Below are 15,712 nucleotides of genomic sequence, written 5' to 3'. Positions count from 1 at the left end.
GGGTCCCAAGTGGCCCTGCGACTTGGGGCGGTCCCCCTGCTTTCACCTTCCCTCGTGGGCGCTGGACTTGTGGGTCCCCAGCCCATTCTTTTGCCCAATTGTGGCTCCAGCCAAATGACGCCCATCCCCCTCACAGATCCGCCTCACCTTTTCCGTAATCGCTTCACCTTTTCTTGTAGAGATTTAACAATGATACCTTCAATCCTCTCCCTCTGGCTCCCAAACCCTGTGTCCCTCTCCGAGTGTGTGTGTGTGTGTGTGTGTGTGTGTGTGTGTGTGTGTGTGTGTATCCGTCTGGCCCTCATCTTCATTACTCTCCATCTCCTGCCTCTACTTCTCCACACCTCCTCCTACCGCTCCCGGTCTGGTCCCTGGTCTCCGTGGTCTCTCCCTCCCTCCCTCTGTGGATCCCTGCCCTTTCTCTCTCTCTCTCCCTCCCTCCCTATCTGTCTCCCTTCCTCTGGGGGTTGCTGAGTAACCCCTGGGCCAAGATAGTGCTTATTTGCAGGAGGCAGGACTGGCCTGGCTAGAGTGGGGTTGAGTAGAGGATGGGGGCCCACAGAAGGGATTTCCTCTGACATTTCTCAGAGCCTGTCTCTGTGTTTACCTCCCCACTGCAGAGGCCTAAAGCAGATGCTCCCGTTTATCCAGGAGTTCCCTCAACCTCAACCCCAAACTTTTCCTAGCCTAGAACACACCTGCTAATTTCCTCCCCACTCCCAGGCCATTCCTACCTACAATGAACTTTGCCTTTTCTAACCAGCTGAGGGAGGAAGCAATTGATAATAACAACAATAATAATATCACATTAGCTTAGGGGTTGTCTCTGGAAGCTGTCTGCTTGAGTTTGAATCCCCATTCTGCAGCTTCCTAGCTATGTGACTTTGGGGCAAATTACTTGATCTCTTTGTGCCTCTGTTTCACTACCTAGAGAATGGGTATAATAATAGTATCTTCCTCATGGGATTGTTGTGACGTTTAAATGCTTTGAATAGCAGCTGGCAAATAGTGAGCTCTTTAACACACACATTAGGGTGACTATTGTGTGCAGACTCTGTGCCATGTGCTTCATCTGCCTCATCTCACTTCACACTCTCCTCCTGCAGCCATCCTTGTGTCACAGGTGAGAATCTGGCACAGGAACTGACTTGCTCAGAGTTACACCAGCACTTCAGTTAGGAGACCCTGGGGTGGAAGGCAGGGAGCTTGATGTGGTTGCCATTTTCCAAAGAAGAGCAGGAAACTGAGGCTCCAAGAAGGGATGGGACTTGCCAAGGTCACAGAGCTCAAGGCAGCAGAGGCACGGTCTGCTCCAAATGCCCTTGACCCTACACTGCCATGGAACTTGCATTTGAGGCTCCAAGTACTGGGAAGATCTGAGCAAACAAAGCAGACACCTTTGGTGCCAGCCTGTATTGAGTGGGCACTTGACCGATGATGGAAGAGAAGGGTTTTAGAGAGGAGGAAACGAACCCAGAGAGAGCAAGCCACTCATCCAAGGTCAGGGTCGGACTCCAACCCAGGCGGTCAGCTCTGGAGCCCATGCTCTTCACACTTGGGGTGCATCAGCTCCCCTGCCACTGCCACACCCCTGACATCCCCCTTCTCCACTCCTTCTGCCTAGAAATCTATAAGAAATTCAAGCACAACTCACACAGCATATATATGTTCTTCAACACGTCGGATCTCCGGGAAGCAGTGCCTGAACCCCACTTGCTCTTCCGGGCCGAGCTGCGCCTGCAGAGGCACAAGTTGAAAGTGGGGCAACACGTGGAGCTGTACCAGGTGGGGGCATGGGCCAGGTGGGCCACTGGGCCATGGGTGACTGCAAGGGCCACACAGACAGACCCTGAAAGACAGAAGAGCACAGGCCGTGGAATCATAGGGCTCTTTAAAATGTCAGACTCCTAGCACCCTAGAATGTTAGCCACTTAGAAGGCTGGAATCTTAGCAATTGGATTCTAGGATGCAGGTATCTTGAAAGTTGAAATCTGTAGAACAGTTCAGGGTTCTGGACCTGCTCTGATCCATAGGGAAGCCACTAGTTACATATGGCCATTTAAGTTTTTAACAATTAAAAGCAAAAATTCAGCCCTGAATGGTTTGGCTCAGTGGATAGAGCGTTGGCCTGTGGACTCAAGGGTCCCAGGTTTGATTCCGGTCAAGGGCATGTACCTTGGTTGCGGGCACATCCCCAGTAGGAGGTGTGCAGGAGGCAGCTGATTGATGTTTCTCTCTCATCGATGTTTCTAACTCTCTATCCTTCTCCCTTCCTCTCTGTAAAAAATCAATAAAATATATTTTTTAAAAAATTCAATTCCTCAGTCCCACTGGCCATATTTCAAGCAGCCATAGTCACATGTGGTTAGCAGCTATTTGGACACCACAGATAAAGAATATTTCTGTTGTCATGGAGGGGTCTCTTGGATAGCTCTGTTCTAGAAAATTTGGAATCTTCAGGAAGATTGGGGCCTCTGTAAGAGGTGGGGTCTCTAGAAGGTCAAGTGGCCTAGAATCCATGTCATATGGAACTTTAGACGTGATGGTAGATGGTAGAGGGAACTTTGTCTCATGTTAACTTCTTGGCATCTAGAGACCCCAACTTTACGCTGCCACTCCTGGAGCATTCTGTCCAGAACCAGGGATCATTCCACAGGAGAGCAGTGTCTGCAGTCTAGGTTTATGGCGTGTCAAACTCCTGGACTTGTGGAACATTAGTCTCTTAGATCAACGGTTCTCAACCTGTGGGTCGCGACCCCTTTGGCGGTCGAACGACCCTTTCACAGGGGTCGCCTAAGACCATCCTGCATATCAGATATTTACATTACGATTCATAACAGTAGCAACATTACAGTTATGAAGTAGCAACGAAAATAATTTTATGGTTGGGTCACAACATGAGGAACTGTATTTAAAGAGCCAGAAGGTTGAGAACCACTGTCTTAGAACTTCTTGGGCTCATTGACTGTCATTCTTGGGATGCTGTCAAACCCTGGAGTTATAGAATGACTTCTAACATAAGCCTCTAGAAAGTGATAGACTCAGAATGCAGGGTGTCAAATGTGCGGAAATGTATGCTGAGTGAAGCCCAGGATGTCTGCAGGGAAATCTGCGCAGTGGGCTGTCCAAGCTCAAAGGGGCCTGACATTTCACCAGCAAGGAAACTGAAGCCGAGAGAGAGAAAAGAATTTCCTTGGCTCCAAAGAGGATCAGGGCCCGAGGCTGAGCAGCTCAGGTGCCGTGACCCCCAGGCTGGAGCTCGCTGTGGCACAGGTGGTTCCTGTGGGCCCCCAGGGCATGGATGTCTGGGAGGGGACTGTCCATGGGACTGTCTGAAGGCCCATTTAGAGGAGCAGATGGGTGGGGGTGCAGGCAGTGGACGTGGAGGTGCATGGCAGCATCTACCCACCATCTCTGTCTTTCTATTCGTCATCCCCCAGAAATACAGCAACAATTCCTGGCGCTACCTCAGCAACCAGGTGCTGGATTCCGGCGACACGCCTGAGTGGCTGTCCTTTGAGGTCACTACAGTTGTGCGGCAGTGGCTGAACTACAAAGGTGAGGACCACTTGTTTGCCCCACCCTGTTTTGCAATGGGGTCGACCCCATTGTCCTGCAACTACTCTGCCTAGCACCCCCGCCCCCCTGGCCCTATGTTGGTGCCAAAGAGCCGGGACCTGGCCCTCCTCCCAGACACTCAAACCTGAGTGATTAATGGCTTGATCCATTTCCTGAGCTCCGGACCTGTGCTGGGTGATTCTGGGGACACAGTAGTGACAAAAACAACTCCATCCTTGCCCTCACAGAGCTCATGATCCATTGTTGGGGTCGGGGAAGAGGATGAAAGACCTGTAAATCAAGTAGTAATGACCCAGAGTGGGCAGGCTTGGAATGGGGAGCCCAGAGGAGGTGGCTGCACAGTCTGGGATCAAGGAGGGCTTCCTGGACAGCAGAGCCAATGTCTGGGGGACGAGTGGAACCAGCCCAGGAAAGAAGGAGGGCAAGACTGTTGGAGGCAGAGGGACAGGATATGCAAAGGCCTTTATTCCGGGGAGAGCCTGGCACATCCAATCTGTCGAGAAGAAGATGGCCTCTGTCCTGTCCCAGCTGAGCCCACAGTGTCCACATCTCCCTTCCTAATATCCCTCTTACTCATGCTTCCATTCAGTAAATGCTAGTAGGTGCCTGCTCTGTGCCTGGCCCTGGGTGGTGGTGCAAGGGAGACGGTGGTAACCAAGCAGACTTCTAGGCGCTGTCCTCACCATTACTTCCAGGCACCTAGGAAGTCTTGCCAAAGCCCTAGCAGGCAGTGATGACTAGAATGATCAGGGCCAGAAGAGGGGAGCCCAGAGCAGATAAGCAAACCCATCTGGAGGAGGTGGTCCAGGAGGGCTTCCCGAGGTTAAGGGTGAATGTGTTGAGACTCAAGGCATAAATGGTGGTTTGGCCAGATGAAAAGATGGGGGTTAGGGAGCATGTGGGCATTGGGAGGAGTGTCTGGGGCCACTGGACAAAGGCCTATCTTGGTCATTATTTGAGCCCAGAGCACCCAGTACAGGGTCCAGCACATAATAGGAGCTTAGAAAATCCACTCATTCATTCAAGAAGCCTTTCTCCCAGCCCTGCCTTTTCCCACATGGGGCAGGTCACCTCCTCTCTGTGTGCCTGAGCATCCTCTTCTGGAAAATGGGTGGCTGTGGTGAGGGTTAAAGGAGATAATGCCCACAGAGTGTTCAGAACATGCCTGGCACGCAGTGTGCCCTCCTGCACTCAGTAGAAGTTTGTTTTTATCATTGTGGGCCAGGCCCTGCAGGGAACAAGAAAGCAAGGATCCCTGCCCCCATGCATCCTGCTCTCCACTGAGAACAATGAGGGAAATAAATAGCCAAATACAAAGGACCCAGAGGGTCAGGGCTATGGAGAAAGTAAAGTGGTGTCATCCTGGGAGTGGGGCCTGCATCCCGCAGGGCCTCTTGGAGGAGGTGACATTTGAACTGAGACCTGAAGGTGGAGGGAGAGGCAGCAAGGCAGAGAGCTGCAGCAACAGGGTCAAGAGGCTGCAGTGAGAGGGCAGCTGGGTTTGAGCCTTCCTGCCTTCTCCCCCAGGGGCTGGGTGAGCCACACCCTCACACTGGCTCCCCTCTCCTCACTCTCACAGGCGAAATCCAGGGCTTTCGCCTCAGTGCCCATTGCTCCTGTGACAGCAAAGATGACACACTCCATGTGGAAATCAACGGTGAGGCCCACCCTTCTGTCCTTGTGCCGTGTGCTGTGTGTGTGTGTGTGTGTGTGTGTGTGTGTGTGTCCCCTCCTCTCCCTGCCCATCCCCCACTCACCACCTAAGAGTGTGTGTTTGTCTCCCCACCCCTCACCCCCTGACTCCCAAACTAAAACAGGAATCAGTATGGGCCGCCGGGGTGACCTGGCCACCATTCATGGCATGAACCGGCCCTTCCTGCTTCTCATGGCCACCCCGCTGGAGAGAGCCCAGCACCTGCACAGCCCCCGAAACCGCCGAGCCCTGGACACCAACTACTGCTTCAGGTGAAAACTGAGGCCTTCCAGCCTGGGAGGCCTGACCAGGTGCTGCAGGGTGGGCACCTGGCTGGTACTATACTCGGGCTAGTATCTCCTTCAGCCTGGAAAACTCAGGGGATGAGGTCTGAGTCCTAGATGCAGGGATGTGTGACCTGGGAGTCCTAGAATGTTGAGATCAGGTTGTTTTCTTGCGGGTGTGTGGGAATCAGAGGCTATTAGAATGTTGAACACCAAGAATGTGGGGATTCAGTCTTTGACATTACTGGCAGGTTGAGATCCTAGAGTGTTCGGATTCTAGGATGCTAGAATTCAGTGTTAGTTATTGAAATCTAACAGTGTTGGACGCAAAGTGTGTTGGGATCCTAGAATTTGGGAATTCAGAATTGGAAGGTTGCCCTTGTTGGATTCCTGTTTATTGACAGATTGGCGTCTCTGGTGCTGGCAGATTGCAGTCCTCGAATCTGGGGCTCAGAAGGATAAAATCCTGTTGAAATGTTAGGATTCACGAATGGGATCTGGAGAAAGCCAGAACATGGGCACCCTAGAGTCCTGGGGCTTGGTGCTAGCATGCTGAATTCTATGAAGGCTGGGATCTAGACAGTGGCAGCTTGGCCCTCTTGAGTGGTGATGGGCTCAGAACTTTGGAATGTTGGAATGCGGTATTGAAATATTGGAATTCAAGAATGCCAAGATCCTCGAGAGTTGGAATGTGGAACTCCTAGAAAGTTGGAAATGATGTTGGAGTGTGAGTGTCTTGAGGTGCTGGCGTACTGCAGTCCAAGAAAGTTGAAAACTTGGATTTGTAAAATGTTAAAATTCAGAGTTAGAATGTTGTGAATTTAGAATTATAATATGATCCTGCCCCTCCCTTGCTTAATAAATTAAAATATAGATATATATTTTTAAATATATATTTTTTTATTGATTTCAGAGGGGAAGGGAGAAAGAGAGAGAGAGATAGAAACATCCATGATGAGAGAGAATCCTTGATCAGCTGCCTCCTGCATGCACCCTACTGGGGATCGAGCCTGCAACCCTGACCTCCTGGTTCATAGGTAGACGCTCAACCACTGAGCTACGCCGGCCTGGCCTCTGCTTAATATTTTGATGGTGTCTCTGGGGCTTTGTCATGTGCTAGTCCCCAGCTGGAAAGTCAGCTCTTCTCCCAAGTTCCTTGCAGATCCTACCCTCAGCCCAGCAACTCTGTGAATGAATGAACAGATGAGGTCTTGAGTGCCAAAAGCTAATAACATTACAAAGAAAGGCAGCCAGCCATGTAAGCCTCCATTGAGAGGGACACAATATCACCTAGGAAGTCTTGCAAAAAAAAAAAAAAATTGAACCTGAAGTTGATCAAGATAGTAGATCCAACTTCCAATTTTCTAGAAATATAGGGATAGTGGAGCATGTTAAACACCACCACAGGCATGCACAGTCAGCAACATCTAGATTGTGGGAAAACTTAGTTTCTTCAACACATACAATGCAAGAGTGGGAAATAAAGAATGGTTCTGTAGATTTAAAAAAACAATCTTAAGAGATACATCAACCAAGAGCAATGCGTAAACCTTATTTGGATCTTAATTTGTGCAGACTAAAAAAAAAAATGTTTATGAGACAGTTGGGGAAATGTGAACTCTAACTAGATATCTGATGATATCAAGGAATTAATTTTTCTTATGTGTTATTGTGGTTATGTTTTAAAATAGCCCTGAATTTCTTGGAGATACATATAGAAATATTTATGGGTGGGGTGATATTGGGGAGAGGAAGTGGTAGGGGTAGAGATACAGTGAGGTTGGCCATGACTTGCTAAATGTTGAAGCTGGGTGATGAAGATATGAGGGTTCAATATAATATTCTCTGCTTTTGTGTATGTTTGAGGTTCAAACACCATCTTCTTGTTCTTAGCTCAATCACCATCTCCACTGGGAAGCTTCCCTGACCCTTCCTTCCCCAGCATCCAGCATCCATGTGGGGCCCTGGGTTTCTTTTACTCATCAGGCCCTGTTGGGTCCTAATGGGCTGACTGAATGAGAGAGCTTTGTTGTATAACAGGGCCGGAATGCAGCCAGCCATGTAAGCCTCCATTGAGGCTTGTTAAATTATTTTGATAATTTATGATAATTTGCAAGTATGCCAGAGTACCTAAAGGTGCCTGGCCTGCTAGCCCTCACCTCCCACCCCCAGTTTCTGGTTCAGGAGGTCTGGGGTGGGGCCTGAGATTTTGCATTCCCCAAAAGTTCCTGGTGATACTGCTGCTTATCCTGGGACCTCACATGGAGAATGGCTGAGTTGGGTAATAGAATCACAGACTCTTCAAATCTTAGCCCTCAGAACCCGTCAGATTTGGAACACAAAGTAAAGATTAGTCTGGACAGTGACTCTTCCACTTTTGTGAGTCCAGGACCCCACTGAGAAGCCAGAAGCCAGGCACCTTTTCTCCCAGAAGTATGTGCATACATACACATCTCTGTGCATGTGGTTTGGGGGGCTCAGGACCCTCCCTGAGCCCATACATAGACTTCCTGATACCTCTTCGGCCCTCAGGTTATCAACACTTTATTTGATCCAACATTGCCCCATCTTTGATGGGGAAACAGAGTCCTAACCAGACTGTGGAGGGACCAGCAGAGCTCAGGGGTCTCCGTTCCCTGACTCCCTTCTTAGGGCTCTGTGGCTTGTGGAAAGTACTTGCCCCAGGAGATCCTGTGTCATCGCTCCTTTGCCCTCTGCTCAAGCTGACATGGTTGTACTGGGCAGATGAGGCCACAAGCTCTGGGGTGGCATAGAGTCAGCTGTGAACCTGGCCTCAAGCTCCACCCCCTACATACTATATGTGAGCAGGCAACATCCTTCTCTGAGGCTCAGTCTTTCATCCTTCAAATGGGAATAATAATAAGGCCTGCCTTGCGGGGTTTTGAAGTGAATTGATGAATTCTCTATTGATTACTATTTGAATAGGTAAATACATGCACATGGACCAAACCTAGAAAGGATCTCAGAGACCCTCCAGCTCTAACCCCCAACCTCTCACTGAAGAGGCAGCCACTTTTATTATATTTGTGTCTCCTTCCAAAGAGTATCTGCATGAGACACTTACATATAGCCATATATTAATTTATTTTGTCCAAATTATAGTCTTATATTTGAGGGGAGTGAAGGGACTACATTTTCTTTCCAGATTCTAGAAGTAACACATATCCACTCTTAAGAATTTGGAAAGGATAAAGAATATTGTCCATCATACTAAATATAAATGCCATAGAAATATAAATATAAAAGATATTACTCATTATACCACATACAAAATATCACCATCAACATTTCAATAAATCTCCTTCCAGTTGCTTTATGCCAAACAGAATTTGGATCATATAGTACCTGTAGCTTTGCATAGTGCTTCTTTCACATGTTATAAACATGGAATATAAAGATCTTGTCTGCCCATGAGTCAAGCTTTTTAGCCAAGCTCTCTGTCCATCTCAGCCATGGTCCCAGGGGTCTGCACATTTAGTGCCCAGGTCCTTTCAAACAAACAGAAGCCTGGGCCCCAACTTGGGAGGACTGGCCTTTGGATCTGAACATGGCACAGAGATCATAAATCCAGAATGGTAGTATCTTATACATGACTATTCTCCAATGTGCTTTAAAAAAATTTTTTTTTAAATTTATTTCGGAGAGGAAGGGAAAGGGAAAGAGAGATAGAAACATTAATGATGAGAGAGAATCATTGATCAGCTGCCTCCTGCATGTCCCCTCCTGGAGATCGAGCCCACAACCCGGGCATGTGCCCTTGACTGGAATTGAACCTGGGATCCTTCAGTCTGTAGGCCAACATTCTATACATTGAGCAAAACCAGCCAGGGCTCCAATGTGCTTTTTAAAAACCTAACCCATTGAACAATTAATTTATACATCCAATATTTGCAGAGTACCTACAGTGTGCCAGGCACTGTTGTAGGCACTAGGGATACATTGGGAGAGAAAACAGACAAAAAGTCCTGTCCTCAGAGGAAGGCAGATAATGAACAGATAAATCAATATCAAATAAATAAAAGAGCAGGTAGCTAAAAGTTCTAAGAAGGAAAATAAAGCAGATGAAAGAGACAGAAAGAAAGATATTGGAGAGTATTTTTCCTATCCTGATTTTTATTATGAAAATTTCAAATGTATATAAAAGCAACCAGGATAGTATAATGAACTCTTATTCAGCTTCCACAGGTTTTAAGATTTTGTCCCACTTTGGACACAGACATTTTCAGATTTTCTTGCATACCTGCAATGCTGTAGTTACACTGAATGGAACTGTCTTTTGGATTGGTATTTTGGGTAGGATGGTCCAGGAAGGACTCTCTAAAGAGATGACATTAGCCCTGGCTGGTTTGGCTGAGTGGATAGAGCATTGGCCTGCAGACTGAAGGGTCCCAGGTTCGGTTCCGTTTAAGGTTGTGGGCTCGATCCCCAGTAGGGGGTGTGCAGGAGGCAGCTGATCAGTGATTCTCTCTCATCATTGATGTTTCTATCTCTCCCTCTCCCATCCTCTCTGAAATTAGTTTAAAAAAAAAGAGATGACATTAATTTGTTTAACTATTTATTGAGCACCCACTGCATGCCAGGCAGTGTTCTAGGATTGAGGCTCCCTGAGTGAAGGACATTTAAGCATATAATTAAAGGAAGTAAAGAAATAAGCTGGAGCAGAAATTTGTGTGAGCAGCAAGCCAGGCAGAGACAACAGCAAGTGCAAAGGCCCTGAGGTAGGACCGTTTGAGGAACAGTGAGGACACTAGTATGACTGGAGTAGAGTGAAAATGGAGAGGGAATTGAGATTAGCCAAATCCAGTAGTGCCTTGTGGTTCATGGTGAGGACTTCTGGCATTTGTCCTTAGTGAAGCGGGGCCATGTTCAGAGAAGAGCGACATGACAGTCTCTAGCATTTGGCCCTAGAGGACAGGGGTTTCTGTCTGTTTTGTTTGTACTGAGTCCCTGTAGATCCCAGGGCAGCACACACTAATTCAGTAAACATTTGTTGCACATGTAGAATGTACCAGTACACATGGAGCTGCACTGTTTTATGTTCTAGTGTATGGATGTGCCATGATTTAGCCGTCCGTGTGGATGGCCACTGGCTTCCTACAGGCTTGTTTGAGCACTGCACGAGACCCTGTTTATTATGTTGCTCTTAGCACAGTGCTTGACTGGAGGAAGTGCTTTATCAGTGCTGGCGATCATCAGTATTATAACTGTTGGCTGTTGTTATCACAGTGGGTGCAAGGGAGACCAAGATGGAGATGGTGCAAACACACACACACACACACACACACACACACACACACACACGGGCATGGCTAGCCCTTGCAGGCCCCTCTTGTTGACCTGACCTGGATTCCTCACCCGTGTCCCGCCCGCAGCTCCACGGAGAAAAACTGCTGCGTGCGGCAGCTCTACATCGACTTCCGCAAGGATCTGGGCTGGAAATGGATCCACGAGCCCAAGGGCTACCACGCCAACTTCTGCCTGGGGCCCTGCCCCTACATTTGGAGCCTGGAAACGCAGTACAGCAAGGTGCGTCTGGCCCGGGCTGGCGATAGCAGGGACCAAGGGAGGGGAGGGAGAGAGGTACACGCAGAGATGAAGTGCGGAAAGGAGAAATAGAGACAGAGAGACTGGAGGAGAGGGTGATAAAGAGATGGGAGAGAAGCTGGAGACCGGTCTGCAGTTAGAGACGAGGCATATGGGGAGACCCACGGGACGGAGTAGCTTGGAAGGAGAAAGAGAAAGCGAGAGATGAGACAGAATGAACAAGGCAGGAAGGCACAGGTTGATACACAGAGAAGATGGAAGGAGAAAGAATGACTGAGATACAAATCAAGAGTGGGAAATGTGGAGCGGCAGAGATTGAGCCCTAAGGGTGAGAGGAGGTGTAGGGAGAGGGGAGCAATCTGACCCCTGCCCTGACCCCGCCCATCCGCCCGCAGGTCCTGGCCCTATACAACCAGCACAACCCCGGCGCGTCGGCGGCGCCCTGCTGCGTGCCGCAGGCGCTGGAGCCCCTGCCTATTGTGTACTACGTGGGCCGCAAGCCCAAGGTGGAGCAGCTGTCCAACATGATCGTGCGCTCCTGCAAGTGCAGCTGAGCCCCCTACCCCTCCCGCCCCGCCCCCGGCAGGCCCGGCCCCGCCTCCCCTTCCCCCTGCCCGTTGCGCTGGGCTGTATTTAAGGACACCGCCCCCCTCCCCCCCTTCTCCCGGCCAAGCCCACCTCGGGGCCCATTAAAGGTGGAGAGAGGACTGGGGTCTCGGTGTCGTTGGCTGACAGGGTCTCTACCGATGTTCCTGGACTCCCGCTCCATCTGCCGCCTCCTGTCTCTTCACTTTTCATTTGCCCCTCCTACCACTTACCACGCACTTATGTTCCAGGTACTCCTGGCAAGCACTACATTTATTTATTGAGCACTTTGGGCCTTGTTCTAGGTGCTTATGTTAATCAACTCACTCACTCACCGTAACAAGCTCTGGGGGTTCTCATAACGCCCACTTTAAAGGGGAGGAAACTCAAGACCAGAGAGGTTAAGAGAATCGTTCCTGCCCCCCAGGAACCTACTTTCCCGGGAAGACACAGACCTTGTAAATGGCATGAAGGCAGGAAAGCAGGATGGAGTGTGAGATGGGACAGGGAGGATTTCTTGGAGGAGGTAGCTTTTGGGACCTGAAGGCAGCTTAGGGGAGGAAGAGGGAGAGTGTTCTGGGACGGACAGAAGGCAAGGCCTGGAAGTGAGGATAAACTTGGGGTGAGGGAGGGAGGGACAAGGCCAGCGTGGTTGGAAAGGAGGGCCAAGGGGAAGGGTGTTGGGAGCTGAGTCAGATGGTAACACCCATAGGCCAGAGAGTGATAATCCTCCATGCCAGGTATGAATCTACCAGCTCACTGCATTCTCCCCACAGCGCAGCAGGGCAGGGGTTGGCAAACCACAGCCTGCAGGCAAATTCTGACCTGCTGCCTGTTTCTGTAAATAAAGTTTTATTGGAGCACAGCCATGTCTCTGGCTGTTTTAGTGCTATAAGGGCGAAGTCGAGAAGAAACTGTATGCAAAGTCAAAAGTCTTTGCTATTGGGCTCTTTATAGAAAAATCTTGCCAACTCCTGCAATAGAGACCACCTTACAGATGGGAATATTGTGGCACAGAGAGGTTACTTGTTAGCTCACAAGCAGCAGAGCTGGCACTCAAACCAGGCAGCGGCAGTTAAGGGTCTCTGCACTGGGACTGCTTGCCAGGGCACATCAGCCCTGGGGGAGGTGGGAACCTGTGAGAATCTGTACCTGGGGGGTGATGGGAGCCATGACAAGATTCTGTATAGAGATGGGATATGATTTGACTTCGGTGCTTAGAGATCCCTTTGGCTGATGGTTGAGAGTGGACTGAATGGAGCCATAGGCGACTGCAGGAAGAACAGGGGTTCAGGTGAGAGAGGCTGGTACACTGAGCCGGGTGGGTTCCCTCTGGGCTTTGTTTCTTTCCCTCTGCTGTGGTCTTGCTTGTGAATTCTCCCTTGCTTCCTCTTTCTCCGGCATCTTGGTTTCCTCTCCTCCTCCCAGGTTTCAATTCCCTCATCTGTTTCCTACCCTCCTTCCCAGGTCCCAGGCCCTGAACTACTGCTTTGCCCAGAGGTGCCCAGGGGGAGGGGGAGGTTTGGGCAGCACTAGGTCTGAATGAGTGGGCCTTGGGATCCTACCAGCCCAGCCTAGGTAGCAATGTGGGTATTCCACCTGCCACAGGTCTGGGAGCCACGAGGGCTGAGTAGTGTGGGGGCAGGAGGAGTTCACTATTCAAGGAAATGCAGCCATTGTCACTGGCCTCCTATGAAAGGACACAGTGACATGGAAGTCACTGCGGCCCCTGAGGATGTGGCACACGTGTGCACACACTCATTCACACATACAGGGATTGAAGCATGGACAGTGCCCACAATGAACACACCAGAACTCCTGCAGGACACCTGGCAGCAGGCACAGCCCACATGTGACACCCCATTACATAGCCCAGCCTGGAGCCTCACTGGGACCCAGCACAAGCAGAGATGTCAATAGGGACACAGCAAAACACACCCACACAAATACATCCTGTAGGGTCACAGTCACAACCACCACACGCCAGACACAGATTCAGAGACTGTGCCACCCACCTCACAGAATAAGGAAATGAAACAGGCCACCAGCAGTTTACACAAACATCCTCTATGGATGGGGTCATAGTCACAAACAGGCACACGACCTGACTCGTCACAGTCCCACCCAGACACACACCATACACGGAGATGTGACACGTCACGGTCTCACTGACTGCCAGGTGGTCATGCCCACTCATGACATTTCGCGGCCCCACACACTCAGGCCTGGGGAGTCCCACATGGCCCTGCACAAGGCAGCTGACCCGTCATAGCCAGACACACTGTCACAGCCCGGTCTGGTCCCAGACAGAGCAGTCCCACAAACCCAGACACATCTCCAGGGTCGTGGCCCTCACAAGCCCAGCTCGTGCCTGGGCCTCAGAACAAGTCCTGGCTGCACCCTGGGGATTCACTCACACTCCCAGTGCTGAGCCCTGGCCACGCCCTCTTGACACACCCCGCCCACCTGCCTGCTGCCAGAAAAACTTTCGGGCTCAGCACCTTCTCACCACGTGAGCTCTGCTCCTGCCCCCACCCTCCTCGCTGGGGTGGCCAGGCCCTGTAGGGATAAGGCAGCTCAGGCCCCCAGCTAACCGCATGGGCAGGACCCGGGGTTCAGGGTGTCCTCCCCTCCCCCAAAGCCCAGGCTCAGGGAGGAAAGTTGAAGGGGGGTAGCCTGGGTTCCGGCTGAAGCCCCAGCTTCCTATCCAGCCCCCAGAGGGCAGGAAGCTGGGCTAGGGGAGGCCAGCTCAGGCTTTCCTGCCCCCTCCCCCAGACAGGCCTGGGACTGGGGTCAGTGGGTAACGGAAAGAGAAAGAGACAAACAGCCCATTGCCCCCTAAATCGCTGGCATTCCAAGCGTTGGTCTCTTGTGTTTCTAATGTGAATTTGAATGTTCAGGACCTTTGTGTGTCTGTGTGTCCCCAGGTTTTGTGGTGTGAGTTTTATGTGTCTAGCATAGGGGTCTTAACCTACCAGCTGGGTGCCCACAGGCTGTGTGGGGATTTTCAGTGTGTGTATTCCCAGCACGCGTTAAGCTCCGTGTGCGGGTGGCTGCTGGGTTCCTGGTGTGTGTGGTTGCTGTACAAGTCGGTGTGCTCTCTGGGCCGTGTCCTGACACGTGTGATTGGGAGGTCTCTGTTACAATAGGTCATATGCCTGGGGCGTGTTATGTGTCTGAATTTTTTTCTTAGCATCTTTGCTGTTTCCCTCCAGGTGAGTTTGTGTATCTTCAGTGTAATTTTGACTTGAAATGTGGATATTTTGTGTATGTTTATGGGCCTGGGAGAACGATGTGTTTCCAGAGGTGGTGTGTATTTTGTTTCTCACACATGAGCAGTGTTTTCAATGTGTGTGTGTGACAGTTCCCGTTTCTGGGTTATACTTTGTGACCAGTGTGTGCGCCGCTGGTGTTCTGAGCATGTTTGTGTGTCCGCGGGTGTGTCTCCAGCATGCTTGCTGTCGTTTTCCGGGGTGTGTGTGTGTGTTCGTGCCCATCGTGGGGACTGGTGTTTTCAGCCTCTGTGGGTGTCTGAGCAGGTGGTGTCTGTGTTGTCCCACATGTGGGCTGGTGGCTTCAGTGTGTGAGCAGTTGTGTAGGTTTCTATTTTGCAGCGCCTTTAAGGGCATTTTGAGCTCTCAGTGGGGTGTGTATGTGTGTTCATGTTCACGAGCATTTTGTGCTGCTGTCTCCAGGGGAGGGGGAATTGTGTCCTCAGTGAAGTTGCTGGCATCCTGGGCAACAAGCCCAGTGGCCTCCGGGCTGAGTGGAGGCTGCCTCTGCGGTATGTCCCCTCGCCGGCTGGTGCCACGCTGGCTCGGGGCTGGCTGTGGCGGGCAGGGCAGGGCAGGGGCTGCGGTGGGCACTGGACCTGCGCCCAGCCCTTGGTATAAATATCCCGGCTGCCGGCGGCAGTGTTTACTCTGTCCCAGCCCGGGGGTGGTGGCAGCCCAGCAGGTCCTGGGGGCCAGTGGAGGGGGGGGGGGTGACCAGCCACAGCATAGAC

At 50.7% G+C, this 15,712-nt stretch overlaps 1 protein-coding gene across 1 annotated transcript in view; it reads left to right on the top strand.

The window, feature by feature from the left end:
- Nucleotides 1-11,828, top strand: part of TGFB1 (transforming growth factor beta 1) — a 14,188-nt gene extending 2,360 nt beyond the window's left edge. The window contains exons 2-7 of the mRNA XM_014467977.2: nucleotides 1,432-1,785; nucleotides 3,441-3,558; nucleotides 5,159-5,236; nucleotides 5,397-5,544; nucleotides 10,950-11,103; nucleotides 11,517-11,828. Of these exons, the coding sequence (XP_014323463.1) occupies nucleotides 1,432-1,785; nucleotides 3,441-3,558; nucleotides 5,159-5,236; nucleotides 5,397-5,544; nucleotides 10,950-11,103; nucleotides 11,517-11,675 (1,011 nt within the window). The 3' untranslated portion in view covers nucleotides 11,676-11,828. The remainder of the gene's footprint in view (nucleotides 1-1,431; nucleotides 1,786-3,440; nucleotides 3,559-5,158; nucleotides 5,237-5,396; nucleotides 5,545-10,949; nucleotides 11,104-11,516) is intronic.
- Nucleotides 11,829-15,712: the final 3,884 nt, after the last annotated feature.

This window comes from Myotis lucifugus, unplaced genomic scaffold (assembly GCF_000147115.1).
Source record: "Myotis lucifugus unplaced genomic scaffold, Myoluc2.0 scaffold_421, whole genome shotgun sequence".
Classification (NCBI taxonomy): Eukaryota; Metazoa; Chordata; class Mammalia; order Chiroptera; family Vespertilionidae; genus Myotis; species Myotis lucifugus.
The sequence above is the reverse complement of the archived record's forward strand: the minus strand, read 5'-3'. Positions and strand labels throughout refer to the sequence as shown.